This window comes from Polyodon spathula, chromosome 8 (assembly GCF_017654505.1).
Source record: "Polyodon spathula isolate WHYD16114869_AA chromosome 8, ASM1765450v1, whole genome shotgun sequence".
Classification (NCBI taxonomy): domain Eukaryota; kingdom Metazoa; phylum Chordata; class Actinopteri; order Acipenseriformes; family Polyodontidae; genus Polyodon; species Polyodon spathula.
This window is the reverse complement of record NC_054541.1, coordinates 11,641,590-11,656,321: the sequence shown is the minus strand read 5'-3', so window position 1 is coordinate 11,656,321 and position 14,732 is coordinate 11,641,590. Positions and strand designations below refer to the sequence as shown.

Genomic DNA, 14,732 nt, shown 5'->3' with positions numbered 1-14,732 from the left:
ACAAACCCTTTCCCAAACCCGATGAACGTCTCTGTGACAAAAAGTCAGCTGACGCCATGTAGCCAAATACGTCATCGATCGAAAAGCAGGAAATGATCTCAGTGTTTCGTGTTGTCAGAACTCAGAAGGGGTTCAGATTCAGTCGTTTTGTGGTGTTTTGGTTTGTTGTTCGCGTTTGTTCTATTTTTTCCTTTTCATATCGTTAACAGATCCAAGGTGAGTTGTTCTTTTTTGTATTTGTTTTTATCAGGATTGATGAAGTTTTGTTTTGTTCCAAGATCTTCAATAGAAAATATAACAAAATAACTTTGTCGAGGATTACAAGCTAGTCAAGTTTCCCGTTTAACCAGCACTTTGACTGGACGAAGGACGCTTGTTGGGGGGTGGGGTAGCTTTAGATTTACCGATGCGTTACGTTATTCTTTATGTATTCGTACATTACTAAAACATTTTACAGATACAATAATACAAAATAAATAATTAAAAAACAAAACAAACAAACAGAAATGAACGAAATTGTTTAATTGCTGTTGCTGATTATTACCAGGCTACGGAAACACAGACAGGCAGCTGGGATTAATACATGTACGCACTTTGTACTGTGAAACATTTTCTCATTCGTAATAATAATCCTGGAATCAGACGAACCCGGAGAGTCGAAGCAGAACTACATGACTTCTGTTGTGAGTCCTGTCAGGAACTTTTCTCAACAGCCCATGGGATGATGCTTGTGATATTTTAACTGAGTTATTATTTTTATTATTTAAACGGTTAACTTTAAAATGTATTGCATCTAAAAGCAGTTGTCATAACGTGATGGTATGACGTTGGTTTCTAAATTACAAAAACGTACCGTCATCAGTGTAACTACATACTAGTATATGAGCACGGTATCGAGCGCGAGGCTCCGGGCACTAGCTGCTGTGGCCAGAACAGAACATTAGATTTCTACAACACAACATATTTCATGGCGATTTTCCACTAGCAATATACCAGCAGTTTATTTGCTCTGCATTAGGCCAATCAAAGTCTAACGTACCGTTGTATGAATGCATCAAACCGCAGTAACAGGAAAGGGTCTACATACCTTTGTTTGCTTAATGCATAGGTAACTCCAGTGCTTTATTTGCAATGCTATGGATTCGGCTAAAGCGTCATGCAAATAGTACAAAACCAGATAGACACTGTTATTAACTTCAGAAAGCCACAAACCTGATATTGTGGCTGGGGTGTAGTAAACCCTTTGCTGCCTTGTGTCCAATATATTTGACATTGCTTAAATTGGTATGGGAACATACCCAGGGCAGTAAAGGGTTCACACCAGGAGTCTGGGTTATCTATGGACACGTTTTCTTGGTATATTGGTTTCTGATTATTGCTTTTGTTGAGCACCCACATTACCTATTGTGAAAAGCACGATGGCGATGCTGTATGTTGGGATTTCCCCTACAGCCCTATTGCTGCAACATATTGAGCACACCAGCAATCACGGGATGGAAATGCAACGAGAAAGCAAAACATGCTGTCATTTACAGTCATGTGAAAACAAAGTCTAAGGTCCTTTGTGAGGATTTGAATTGAAAAAGATGCAGTGCTAATCTTCGAGGGGCTCCCTGATAGAACCTGCTGCATGCAGGCAGCTCATTGTCAAGCATTAGAGGGAAATTCATTATTCTTATATTCTTATAACATTGCATAGCAATGGGAGTCATATTTTCATCCCTGTAGTACTAGAATTATTTCTGGAGCTGAACTTTACGGAGTAGTCGCCTCCCAAAACTAAACTTAAATCAGTGTGTGTAGTGGGTTACCCAGCCACGTGTTCAGTGTGTGTAGTGGGTTACCCAGCCACGTGTTCAGTGTGTGTAGTGGGTTACCCAGCCACGTGTTCAGTGTGTGTAGTGGGTTGCCCAGCCACGTGTTCAGTGTGTGTAGTGGGTTACCCACCACGTGCTCAGTCAGTGTGTGTAGTGGGTTACCCAGCCACGTGTTCAGTGTGTGTAGTGGGTTACCCAGCCACGTGTTCAGTGTGTGTAGTGGGTTACCCAGCCACGTGTTCAGTGTGTGTAGTGGGTTACCCAGCCACGTGTTCAGTGTGTGTAGTGGGTTACCCAGCCACGTGTTCAGTGTGTGTAGTGGGTTACCCAGCCACGTGTTCAGTGTGTGTAGTGGGTTACCCAGCCACGTGTTCAGTGTGTGTAGTGGGTTACCCAGCCACGTGCTCAGTGTGTGTAGTGGGTTACCCAGCCACGTGCTCAGTGTGTGTAGTGGGTTACCCAGCCACGTGCTCAATGTGTGTAGTGGGTTACCCAGCCACGTGCTCAGTGTGTGTAGTGGGTTACCCAGCCACGTGTTCAGTGTGTGTAGTGGGTTACCCAGCCACGTGTTCAGTGTGTGTAGTGGGTTACCCAGCCACGTGTTCAGTGTGTGTAGTGGGTTACCCAGCCACGTGCTCAGTGTGTGTAGTGGGTTACCCAGCCACGTGCTCAATGTGTGTAGTGGGTTACCCAGCCACGTGTTCAGTGTGTGTAGTGGGTTACCCAGCCACGTGTTCAGTGTGTGTAGTGGGTTACCCAGCCACGTGTTCAGTGTGTGTAGTGGGTTACCCAGCCACGTGTTCAGTGTGTGTAGTGGGTTACCCAGCCATGCTACTCGGCTTTCTCAAAGAGATTCTACACGTTGCTTTGATTTTTGTCCTTTTCTCAAATGCAGGCATTTTTCACAATCTCTAAAACATCACGATGCAATTCTGCGCTCAGTCTGGGAGGTGTTATTTCCCAGTAACTCTGTCATGAACCCTTTGTTGCAAAAAGCAGCAGGGAATTGAGGGCTCTTAAAAGTCTTTGACGAGCCGTGCTGTTCTGAGGAGTGCTCTTAGTGCGGCCCATTTAGCATTCATATTATAGTTGTGGTCCAGGCAGAGTGCCAGGGCTTGAGTTTATTATTTTTTTACTTGAAGGAAGTGGTAGTGATGATGATCAGGAGGCTGTGTGGTCAAGTGGTTAAAGAAAAGGGCTTGTAACCAGGAGGTCCCTGGTTCAAATGCCAGCTCAGCCACTGAGCAAGTCGCTGAACCTCCTTGTGCTCTGTCTTTTGGGTTAGGTGTTGTTGTAAGTGACTCTGCAGCTGATGCATAGTGCACACACCCTCGTCTCTTTAGGTCACCTTGGATAAAGGCATCGGCTAAGTAAACAAATAATAATCATATGTCCATTTCCCCAACTTGAATCACAGAGTGACAACAGCCTTCAATAATTCAGCAGTACAGGTAGTAGAAATAAAGAAACGGCAGCGCTTTGCTATGGAAATACACTTTCTGTAACTGTACACAGGTCCCTAAAAATCACACTCTTGAGTGTGGTGTTGTATACAGTAGCTTTTTATGCTGTTCATTGAAATATGATAATAAACTAAACCATGGAAAGAGAAGTAATAGCTGACACTGTAAACCTTATACAAGCGGGGTCTGTTCCTTTTTGAAAGGGCCCCAATGCATCACTGAAACGGGCTCCAGGATCACATTGTGTATCTCACCACAGCATTTGACTTGGTGTATGATTAGTGACGTCAGAAAGGAGGAGAGAAGTGACTGGCCTCATTGTGCTTCACTGTGTGCATTAGCATTGCATTCGTGCTCTTAGACTTGCTTCAGTATTTGTATATTCTTGTTGCGGAACACCACAGGTTGTATTATTGCCCCACAAAAAAAGGGATGCTTTTTTTTGTAGTTCAATTCCTGTGATGGAAATGAGACTCCCATTGCTTAGCAGTTTGCTCCATTCCTGGTTTTACTAGTTTAGTAAGACACACCTGAGCTTGCTACTGGGGCAAGTCAAGCTTGTATTAAAACCTGGAATGGGGGAATCTGCTATGCAGTAGGAGTCTTATTTCTCTCCCTGCCGTCTAACAGATAGATACAGTATGAGTGATTTACCATTGCAGGTGCATTGAGGAATCTCTTGTAGAAAGAGGTTCTTATATCCATTGAAGATGTGCTAAGCAGGGTTTTTAAAATGCATTTCCTATCTCCTACTACGCAGCCCTAGTATTACAGTTACCCGTCCCCTTATACTTCTTCTGTTTCATAATTCAGCCTTTTATGTTGCTGTCATAGAGGTGATCTTCTCGTACCTATAAATGATTACTGCTGACTGCCCCAATTCTATCGGTCTCTCTATCTGTTATTTAATTGAAGTTTGTGTACTTGTTCGCAAAACAGTTTGAAACCTCCGGCATATATAGAACTGTCTTTTATTTACCCTTCTTTTGTTCAAGGTGTTAATCTATCTCCTCACCAGACTGGCACTCTCCCTCTCCACTGTCCAGCAAAGAAAACAGGGGGGCTGTAATAAGTGCGGACTAATGTGGGTGAGGGGGCTGCTCTAACATTGATTTCAAAGTCTTTCCGGGACTCGCTCTTCACATTCACAGACACCTTGAGTACGCATTTTGGAGACTGAACAGGGTGACTAAGATCTGTTGTGGTTCAGTTGACGAGTTCTCTTCAGTGTGGGTGGGAAGTTTCAGCCTAAATATAAATGCTCAAAGGTTACTATGTAAGACGACAGGAATGTTTGCCAGTATCAGTGGAGGTTACTGAGGCCCTGTCGTGTGAGGCTGTAGGAGAAACTGTTGTGTCATAGATGTTAACTGAACATGCAGTGTTAAATACAGTCTCATTTCATTCGTCATTGCTGTGTTATCTACAGTATGTAGCCCTACCTGTTTTATGTACCTTGCCTACCACATTATCAATAAACAGTTTCTACAGCTGTGTTGAATTTATTTTAGGCTACTGTACTGTATGTATGATTCTGCAGCCAGGATCATATAACCGGCTCCCCTTATCTAATATATTGGTACAGCACCTTCGCTGAGCTCCACTTAATATTTATTTGTTTTATTTTTCATCAACGCCCTTGTCTATACAAAAATAAACTGACAGGAAGTGTTTCTGCTGTGTGAGAGATCAAACTGCACACAGGTTAAAAAAAGTTCCATTGCTTGAAAGCGATGTCAGTTCATCACTGTTTGGCCAGGTTTTATGAAACTTATGGGTTTTATTCAACAACTGTTGAGAGTTCAAGCTTTGAATGTCTTTTTCATTTTCAGCGATAGTGATTTTTTAGATTGTATTTATTTATTCAAGTCCAGTGAGCGAATCACACTGTTCCAGATTACACTGCACTGCTAAGCAGATACAGACCTTGGTCTAATTCAGCGGTTTAAATATATTTTGTTAATATAACAATGTGTAAGAGAGAGGTCTGTGAACTTCCATGGAATCCTCTGTGTCTACCCCGTGTCAGATCCTTCAGTACAGTTTAACGAGACGTACTTCATTCTGAAAAGCTTGTAACAGGTTTAAACTTCAGACCGTTGTATGTGTTCATATATATGTAACGTATACAGACATGCGTGTTAGCCCCTGGATTATCCCCCGTTAAAACATTTCTGTGATGTCACCCTTTTGATCACTGCGTTGATTTTGTTTTCCAATTCAGCTAAAAACGTAATCGCAGGAGAACCGTGGATTTCAAAAGAAACCGCAGTCGCCGAATCCACAGTAGAGAGCTGCTCGCTTGCCTATCTGAAAGTCAGAGAAATCTGGTTTAGTTGCAAAGAAAAGGTGGTACATCAACGTCATCTTGAATGTGAATCAGTCTGATCCATTCGTGGGTTTACTGTGAGTTTAGTATACCTGAGCTGGTTGCCTGGACACTGGTTAATCAAGCTTGTAGTAAAACCTATAATGGGTGAAACTGCTGTGTATTAGGAATCTTATTTTCATTCCTGAAGTTGGCTAATAACTTAGAGTGGTTCAGTGTTCTGATATTCCCCAGATTCTCATTTCTCTTTAGTTGTCCATTACATAAACTCATCTTTGTTCATTCTTTTTCCAGAAAGATGTCTCTCTATCCTTCCCTGGAGGACCTGAAGGTTGACAAAGTGATGAAGGTAAGCCGGTGATGTTCTGTGGCTGAAATTCCAGAAGTTACTTCTCACAAACAACAAACCAGAAGCATCTGACAAGTTTAGACTTGACTTGTCTCGGCTGTATGACTTGTTTACTGTGGTTTTGTAAACTAGTTTCAGTTGAATTTCTAAATGAACAAACTTTATCCTTTTTTATTATTTATTTGATGTCAAGCAATCCTGTTTAGTATGGAACAATGAAGGGATCTCCCATGTGATTGCTTGCTCAGATGCCACTGCATGCACAGTGTTTAACATGTTTTATTTCAGTATGTTCTCTCCTGTTGCTTTCCTCACTGTAATGCTTCCTTGTCCTAGGCGCAGTCCAGCTTTGCGGCTAGCATAGCCGTGCCAGCCATTGCAGAGGAAGCTTCCGAAGGGGCGGTACAGAGCGAAGCAGCAGTGATGCCAGGTCAGTCTGAAGCTCTCCCTCTCTCTACCCATGTGCACACCAACAATAGGCACAATGCTTTACTACTGTTACTGGACCTACTGCATGCCAGCTGAGTTTGAAATGTAAAATAAAATGAGAGTAAAATCAGTTAAAGTTCACCAGTTGACTTCACTGAAAGCACAGAATTCTAATGTTCCAATTCACCATCTTGGGACTGAACAGAACTTCGGAGAACCTGTTCTTGTTTTAGTTGCCTATCTTATTAAGGCAGGATTATAATCAGGGCTATGATCCATCCAGTCTAATTACGGGAGCGCTGTGCCTGGATTCTGAAAGTAAAACAGTGCACACTTTGTGAGTGGCTGGCTGAAAGGAGATACTTTGTACTTTAAGATATATATTTTTTTATGACAGCCTTTGAGAGAAAGTGTTCAAATAAGAATCTTATTGAATGAGAAACCAAAAAGCAGCTACTGCTGTGCCCTTGAGCAGGGTCTGGTTTTCCTTCAGCCCTCTGCCCTGCACTGTACTTTCTCTGCGCTGTGCTGGCCTGGAAGGAAACTCCGTTTTCCAGCAGGCTCCCTGCTGCCTTGCTTTGTTTTGGCGTGTTGGCTCGATTCCTGGAAAGAATTGGGTGTTAACTCAACCAGGCACAGCTAATAATACACAATACCAACTCTCATCTCCAGCCAGCTGTCTGCGACCACCTGGGTGTGTTTATATTCTGCAGGGAAGACACGCAACAGAACTCCTCATCTTCATCACTTTGTATGGTCTCTCTTATTAACCCCTTAACCTGGGACTGTTTTTATAGAATCAGCCCACGACATTAAAATGCAGAGCGTACACCTTCCACACATATGGATACGTATTCATAAAGAGGAGCACCTGATAATAGTTTGTGTTCTGGAAAGAACTAAAGAGATATTAAAAGGTACCAGGTTGAGAGGTTGTGTCTCGCTCACTCCCCACCAAGTGCAACACATACTGATGCTGCTTGAAATAGGGGACGCTGACTACAAACATGCGCTGTACTTTGTTAAATACATGTTGTCAGTGTATGGAATTCCATCCTCACTCGCTGAATTCTGTGTAAAGTGCATGCAGTAAATATCAGTAAAGGGTAACTGCATGCACTATAGGAAATGCACCTGCATGTTGAATAAGCAATGCTTGGACACACATATCCAATTCCGAGTTGATTTTCAACCTGTTGTTTCTGTCAGTTCTGTATCCCAACCTGCAGGAGCTGGGTGATTACATGGGACTGAGCCTCAACAGTGATGAGATCCAGAGAAACCTGGCCCTGCTACCTGCCTTCGATAATGTGAGTATTTCAGAGTGAACCGCTTGCGTTCCTCATTGTGACTTCACTGACCTCACAATATTAAGTACTTGCTAATGGAAATATATATTTTTATGTATTAAAAACTTATCAGGGATGAATGTAAGACTCCCATTGCATAGCAGTTTGATCCATTCCTGGTTTTACTTGGAGTTTAATAGGACACACCTGAGATTGTTACCTTAACACTGGGGCTAATCAAGCTGGTAGTAAAACCTAGAATCGGTGAAACTTCTATGCAATAGGAGTCTTACTGCCATCTCTGCTTATGTTATCTCCTTGTTCAGGAGATTTAAAGCTGAATACAGCACATATTGGAGCTGGAGATGTATGTGAGCTAAAGGCAGACCTGGACCAGCGTAATTGATTATTGGAACTGTTCCTGTTTGTCACGTTGGTGGCGGTGCTGTATCGTGGTTAAATCCAGTGCTTGTCTGGGTTTTCTCAATCCGATTCTGTCCCCCTGCAGCAAGTGGTGACCAGGCCGTCTGCGCTGGGCTCTATGGTGTCCCCGGTCACAGGGAATGATGTGGGGATGCGCAGGGCGGAGATCAAGCAGGGCATGAGGGAGGTGATCCTGTGCAAGGACCAGGGCGGGAAGGTGGGGCTCCGGCTGCGCAACATCGACAATGTGAGTACACCAGCTCAGCCTGTTAAATTTTGCAATATTACACCTGTTTTATTCTGATGTACCATTATTCATTTATGAGAGTCAGTCTGCTGCAGTTTCAATAAAGACTGTTTTGTGTACCAGCAAGAGTAGGCAAGTGAAACCTTTTGAACAGGGTTTTTTTTTTTTTTTTTTTTTTTTTTTAATTACGATGGTCCTGTGCGGATCGGTCCTGAAGCGGAGCGGGTGCTGAGGTTTGTTGGTGTTCCCCGGCAGGGTGTGTTCATCCAGCTAGTCCAGGCCAACTCTCCGGCCTCTCTGGCTGGCCTGCGCTTTGGGGACCAGGTCCTGCAGATAAACGGACAGAACTGCGCCGGGTGGAGCTTGGACAAGGCACACAAGGCACTGAAGATCGCTGCAGAGCACAGGATTGAGCTCATTGTCCGAGACAGGTAGGTAGAACGGCTGCGGCATTTCATACCAGAAGAATATTTGAATTGAATCTATCCAAAGCCCATGAGAGTGACATTAGACTATTTTAAATGTGCATCAAAATTGTTGATTCTGTATTAGCTGTGAAGGGAGTAGTCAAAACATTTCTACACGTTTCTGTCTAGATAAAAGGCTCCTGCAGCCAGAATCACTGAGGGAGCAAATAAACAGCTATTACAAGGGGGTGGGCCTGGCCTGTGTGGCCCAGCTGATGGTTTCTTAATTTTTCTCTCCAGGCCGTTCCAGCGCACACTCACGATGCACAAAGACAGCGCCGGGCACGTCGGGTTCATCTTCAAGAAGGGGAAGATCACCTCCATCGTAAAGGACAGCTCGGCTGCCAGGAACGGCCTTCTGACTGAACACAATATCTGCGAGATCAACGGGCAGAACGTCATCGGGCTGAAGGTATGAGATAGTCTATTGCAGGAGTTCAAATAGAGCATACAATTGTTTGTGCGCCCTTTCTACAGCAGTAACTAACTCACTGAGTATTTTACATTTCTTGCTTGTTTTAGTCCCAGCACTACCATTAAACCATAAGTCACTCATTTAATATAGTCTAATTCTGTTAATGTGCTGTTAATGTTACAACCAGTTGGATTTCTGAACATGTATATATCTTGTGTATGTATTGCAGGACTCTGAGATTAAAGACATCCTGGTCACATCTGCAAGTGTGATTACCATCACCATCATGCCTACGTTCATCTATGAACACATGGTCAAACGGTAAGTGAAGTAATAAGCCCTGTAGTTTAAAGCACAAGTGAATGTGGAGCCATTCTCAATGTTCACACCTGTCAGTGCATTCAGCTCCCTGCTGAACACTGCATCAGCCACACCCATTGCCACTGAACCGTCAAGGCTGTTTTATTCAAACAAGCAGTCTGGGAGCAGAGCAATGCAACCCCTGATCTTTGTCTCCATTGCAGCATGGCCTCGGGGTTGTTGAAGTCGTCGATGGACCACTCCATCCCTGAGGTGTGAGGAAGAGAACGGTGCCTTCACACAGAGAAAACAAGCATTCCGTCTGTGTCTTCATCCTTTCACGGGTCTCTCTCAATCACGTGCTGTACTGTTCGAGCACAGTCACCTCTAAATCACTTTGCACACTGAATAGCTCTTGGTATAATTGTAAGATTCTTGTTCTTCTGTTCACCTACCTGGTTTAGATTGGCATCATTTTATATAAAAGTTTCCTTTACTGTTTAAACTTTACTTTTATATGTAAAATCATTATTTTTTTTCTACTTTTGTTAAGCATTCCATGCAATGTGTTTTCAAGCTGTCAGCATAGTCACATATCCCAGGTATAGTCACTTACAGGGCATTGACTGGTAACTCAAAGAATAAGCTGGCTTCAAGAATGACGACCTTCTCTTCTTGCTCACAAGCTAATCCGAGTTGGCCAGGTAGGACCCAAGACTTCAAGACACAGGTTTTAAAATGAAGATCAAAAATAATTCATGACTGATTGTGAGTAGACTGCTGGCTCGGATAGGTATTTGCCATGCTGTATCACTTCCTGTTTTTGAGTGCCTGGCTCCTTTTTCAGGTAACAAATCATAGAAATCTATGATGTAAAAACGTCTCCTGCACAACTGAGGACCGAAATAGCCACAGCGTTCATATCTTATCTGAATTATTTCATGCATGTTTTTTCTATTGTTTAATCGTTTTGAGGAAGTGTAGTTTTTATTAGCCGTGAATATGGTTTAAAAGTAGATTGTTTGTTTTTTCTTTTTGTGTTTTAGAAATGTATTGTGAAGTAACCAGTAATGGACTAAATGAAACACTTTCAGACATGCCATTATAATTTTAGAATCTATCTGATCTGTATTCAATATAAGCTGCAAACAAAAAATAATAAAGTGCTGTATCATTTCTTTATCCTATTTTTGCTAAATCTGTCCTCTTCCAAATTGAAACGGGAAGTACCAGAGTACACAGTAATTACACAGGTAGACTTACCAAAGCGATTCAGACCTTGAAGTGTCTCCCCTCCCCCCCGCAGAAAACAAGTAACAGGCAAGTACAAAATATACACGGTACTATGTGTCTTTAAATACGATGATTCAAGACCTTCAATGTATGTCATCACAAAAACGTCTACAAGAGTTTACTGCAGGAGACAATCCCTCATCACACTGCCTGTATAATGCACAGTGCTCACATTTTGAAAATGAATGGCAAGCCCATGGTTTCAGACTGTGTGGAGTACAAATGCACCTAGTTCAAGATCACAAGGAGACAGTAACTAAACTGGTTTAAGTGTGTGAACAAACCTTGCAAGACGCAAATTGAACATTATCCTAGTGTGTGTGTGTATATATATATATATATATATATATATATATATATATATATATATATATATATATATATATATATATATATATATATATATATATATATATATATACACACACACACACACACACACACACACAATACTCAGGAGTTTCACATGCCGTTTAATATATAGGCTTTTGGGTTCTATACAGTATGGTGATAACGGTACAAAAATGAATGGAGGCAATGTCTGCACAATGGATATTGCAAAACCTTTATTTAACAGACATTAGCTGCACTTATTTATCCCCCCCCCCACACACTGTTTCCATTGACAATTAACACAAATGCTTGTTCCAGTTAAAGCCAGCGATTAAATGGACCCGACGCATCTCACACACACGCAAACACAACATGGCCCTATAGGTTATAGTTATTATACCAGACAATGAAAGACACGTTGGACCTGATAATGTTATCCCCTAAACATGACAGCGCTCATATAAGCAGCGTGAGGGAGTGGAGTCCCAATTAAAATCCTCATCCCTGTGCAATATCCAACTAAACCTTACCTTAGGCAAAGTTGTCTAGGATTCGTAATAAAGTCAGGGTTTTGAAACCAGGAGGGTAAGACATGCTATCAAAAACATTTTCAATTTAGTCCCCTTAACAAAAGAGCACCGAGTTACATTGGTAAGGAGTTATTGAAGGAGAGTCCTTACCCCTCTGTGATATCAGAACTGGTTGGTTTTTTTGTGATTTTCCCCAGTCCCAATACGTGGATGGAAGGAAATTAGCATTACTGTGCTATCTGGGAAAACAGGCAGATATTAACACTAACATCCAAACAAACCACTTTATCAGACAGGTAGATTATGGGGGCTCCTTGTTCTCTGGAAATATGAATATGGACCCTTTCTGTTCCAGAATCAATTCTCCTGCATATTTCCATGCCTAGGCCCAGATTTAAAATCTGTACCTATAACCCAGAGGAATGAAAATGCAGACTCCCTTCCCATCCCATCTCTGGTCAGAGGTTCCTCCGTACACCGGCTCACTGAACAAATAGTGCGAAGGAACCACAAACACATTAAGAAGAGAACTTTGGTTGTGTACAAAACAATAGATTGCCCTTAAGCAACATCATTATGATGTGCAGAACCCCGCTCACCTCGTTTACACCACCTTTAAATTAAATAACTAGAACGATTTAAAACAGGAACAGTAATCAACAACCAAGTTATGACATGGCTTCTACAGTGAGCAACTCAACTCACAGATACACCCACAAGACGAGGGATGGGATCAATTCCTGTTTTACAGTTCAATTCCTTTTTAAAACCAATTCCAATTCAATCAAGTTCAATACATTGATCAGAATTGCAGGACACAGTATTCTGTTAAAAGGAGCTTCTCACAGTGGCAACAAATTACTTCAGTTGAAGTCACTGTTTGTGAAGTCAGTTGAATAAGCTTCAAATGAAAGCAGTTAATCACAATTATTAATGTCTAAAATAGCAATTCCTTCTAAGGAAATGGAAATAGAATTGAACAGGAACAGGCATTGCAATAATATATATATGTATATCTGCTGAATTCCCTCTGAAGCAGTAAGATCCAAGCCCCATTGATCATGTGATAAGGGCGTTACCAACCTGAATCGCTTGCATCTGTGTCATCGCCATTAGAAAGCAAGCGACCTATTAGAGATAAGCAGACAGGTCAATGGTTTCAACATGGTGCTATGTTCCTATTAATAACAAGGGACACTTAAAAGTTATATATGCCACAAATTTGTCTGAAACCAAAGTCTGAACCAATCATCGCCATCCTCATTTCTGAACCCAGGAGCCTCCATTCTAGAAAGGGCCTCAATATCTCTCCAGCACATAATCAAGAAAACTAAAAGCATTAACTAGAGCCTACGTGCTATACTCAAATAACCTGCTGTTCCTGAACTGTGTCTGGCTATTACCACCCATCTCTCATCTAATAAAACCTTAGAACTTCAACTTCCTTTCTGTAAGTGATGGCCGCATCCATCAATCCATGCTAATGTATTATGGCTTTACAGTAAAAAAAAAAAAGGCGCAAATTCTTTGTTTTTATTATTTTTTTATTACTGCACATTCACATTACTACTGCTTAATCCTCCATCTTTTAAACATATATTTATTACTTTTAAATCATTTGAATTTGTGCACAGTGCCACCTGGTGGTCAAAATGTTCCAGTTTCCCAGAGAATGATAGACATTCCCTTCCCTAAATCCTGGTCATTGCACGGGGCAGCCTCAGAAAAGACAAAGGATTCAGTGCAGTACCTGGTAAGGAGCAAGGCTTTGGTTATTGAAGCTTCTTTTAAAAACTTTCCACTTATATCACAGGCTACGAAATAACATTTCGCAAAGCAGCTTGACATTTTGTGAACTGTAGTGCACATGGCTTTGTCACTTTTATAAAGAAGGCAGAACACATCTCATACTGCAAGTATTAAACATACTTCTAACCCATTAACCTGAACATGATTCATCTGCACAGGGGTTAATATGACCAACCAATCTTCTGCTGGGAGAAGACACAGCTTCATTTTTTTATATAACTTTTTACAGCACTGGGGAAAACACCCAAACCTCTATGTTTTGGGGGTAATCACGGGATAGGTGGGTTGATGCAATCCTGATTAAAATGCAAATAGAGCTGTGGTTTATCCCTGCAGCGCAGAAGAACCTAGACCTCAATGCCCTTGATGAGCACTCTGCTGTCCTAAAGGAATGGTTTGTAATACATGTCTCAATGCAGAGTCACTCACTACACTACCTTCTACCACTGGGCTTCCCCATGCCCAGCACAGGTTAGTACTTAACCCTTCAAAACGACCAATCACAAAAACACCATAAACAAAAAACATCATTCATTCAATGCAAAACCTTTCTGCAACCTAGACTCACTTAAGTGCAAATCCCAGGTCATACTCCAAAGAGTGTACTTGCTACTGGGCCCTGATCGTTAGGTTCGTACTGCATTTTTATATGAAAATCAACTCATTTCTTTCATTATTTGTTTAAATTGTGTGCTCGAAGCAAACTGCTTTCAGCACACATGCTAGAGGATCTTACGTGAAGTTTAAATGGGGTAGAACTTTGTGGCAGACTAGAAAATAATAAGGCATACGTACCTTGAGCATCACAAGAACTGGCATGTTCTACGAACACAGAGGCCATTCTCACCAGAATCTACACAACGACAGCACACCATTGTCAAGCTTTAACAAAGCCAGTGCTGCACACATCCAGAAAAAAAGAAATGACAAAAGGCAATGTATATATTTAGAGAGAGAGAGAGAGGATAACTCTGCAAAATACAGTAGGGTCTAAATCAACTCCCAACAGGCAATTTACATCTTGGATTAAATATTCTGTGCAACTTGATACAAAATAAAACAATGCTCTTATTCAGTGTGTTCTATGCATCTATTTTATCACACTGTTCTACAGTATTTACAATTAGTAACTCGTAACCTTTTTACTTTCACCAGTATTTTACATGAATAAAAAATAACTACCCCTGCTAAATGTAGAGGCATCTATGTTGAGACATGCAAAGCAATCAAAAATTCAAG

The 14,732-nt window shown here is 41.6% G+C and overlaps 1 protein-coding gene across 2 annotated transcripts; it reads left to right on the top strand.

Moving 5' to 3' along the window:
• Positions 1 to 108: 108 nt before the first annotated feature.
• LOC121319387 (syntenin-1-like) lies at positions 109 to 10,710 on the top strand. Of its 2 annotated transcripts, none has more exons than XM_041256782.1 (9): positions 109 to 216; positions 5,904 to 5,958; positions 6,295 to 6,388; positions 7,597 to 7,697; positions 8,185 to 8,346; positions 8,602 to 8,777; positions 9,054 to 9,225; positions 9,458 to 9,549; positions 9,753 to 10,710. In XM_041256782.1, exons 2-9 carry the CDS (start codon positions 5,908 to 5,910, stop codon positions 9,805 to 9,807), a joined length of 903 nt encoding a protein of 300 aa, XP_041112716.1. In that variant the 5' UTR covers positions 109 to 216; positions 5,904 to 5,907; the 3' UTR covers positions 9,808 to 10,710. The 2 variants fall into 2 exon arrangements, with proteins under 2 accessions (XP_041112716.1, XP_041112717.1); XM_041256783.1 differs by having other exon boundaries at positions 111 to 216; positions 5,908 to 5,958.
• The last annotated feature ends 4,022 nt before the right edge of the window (positions 10,711 to 14,732 follow it).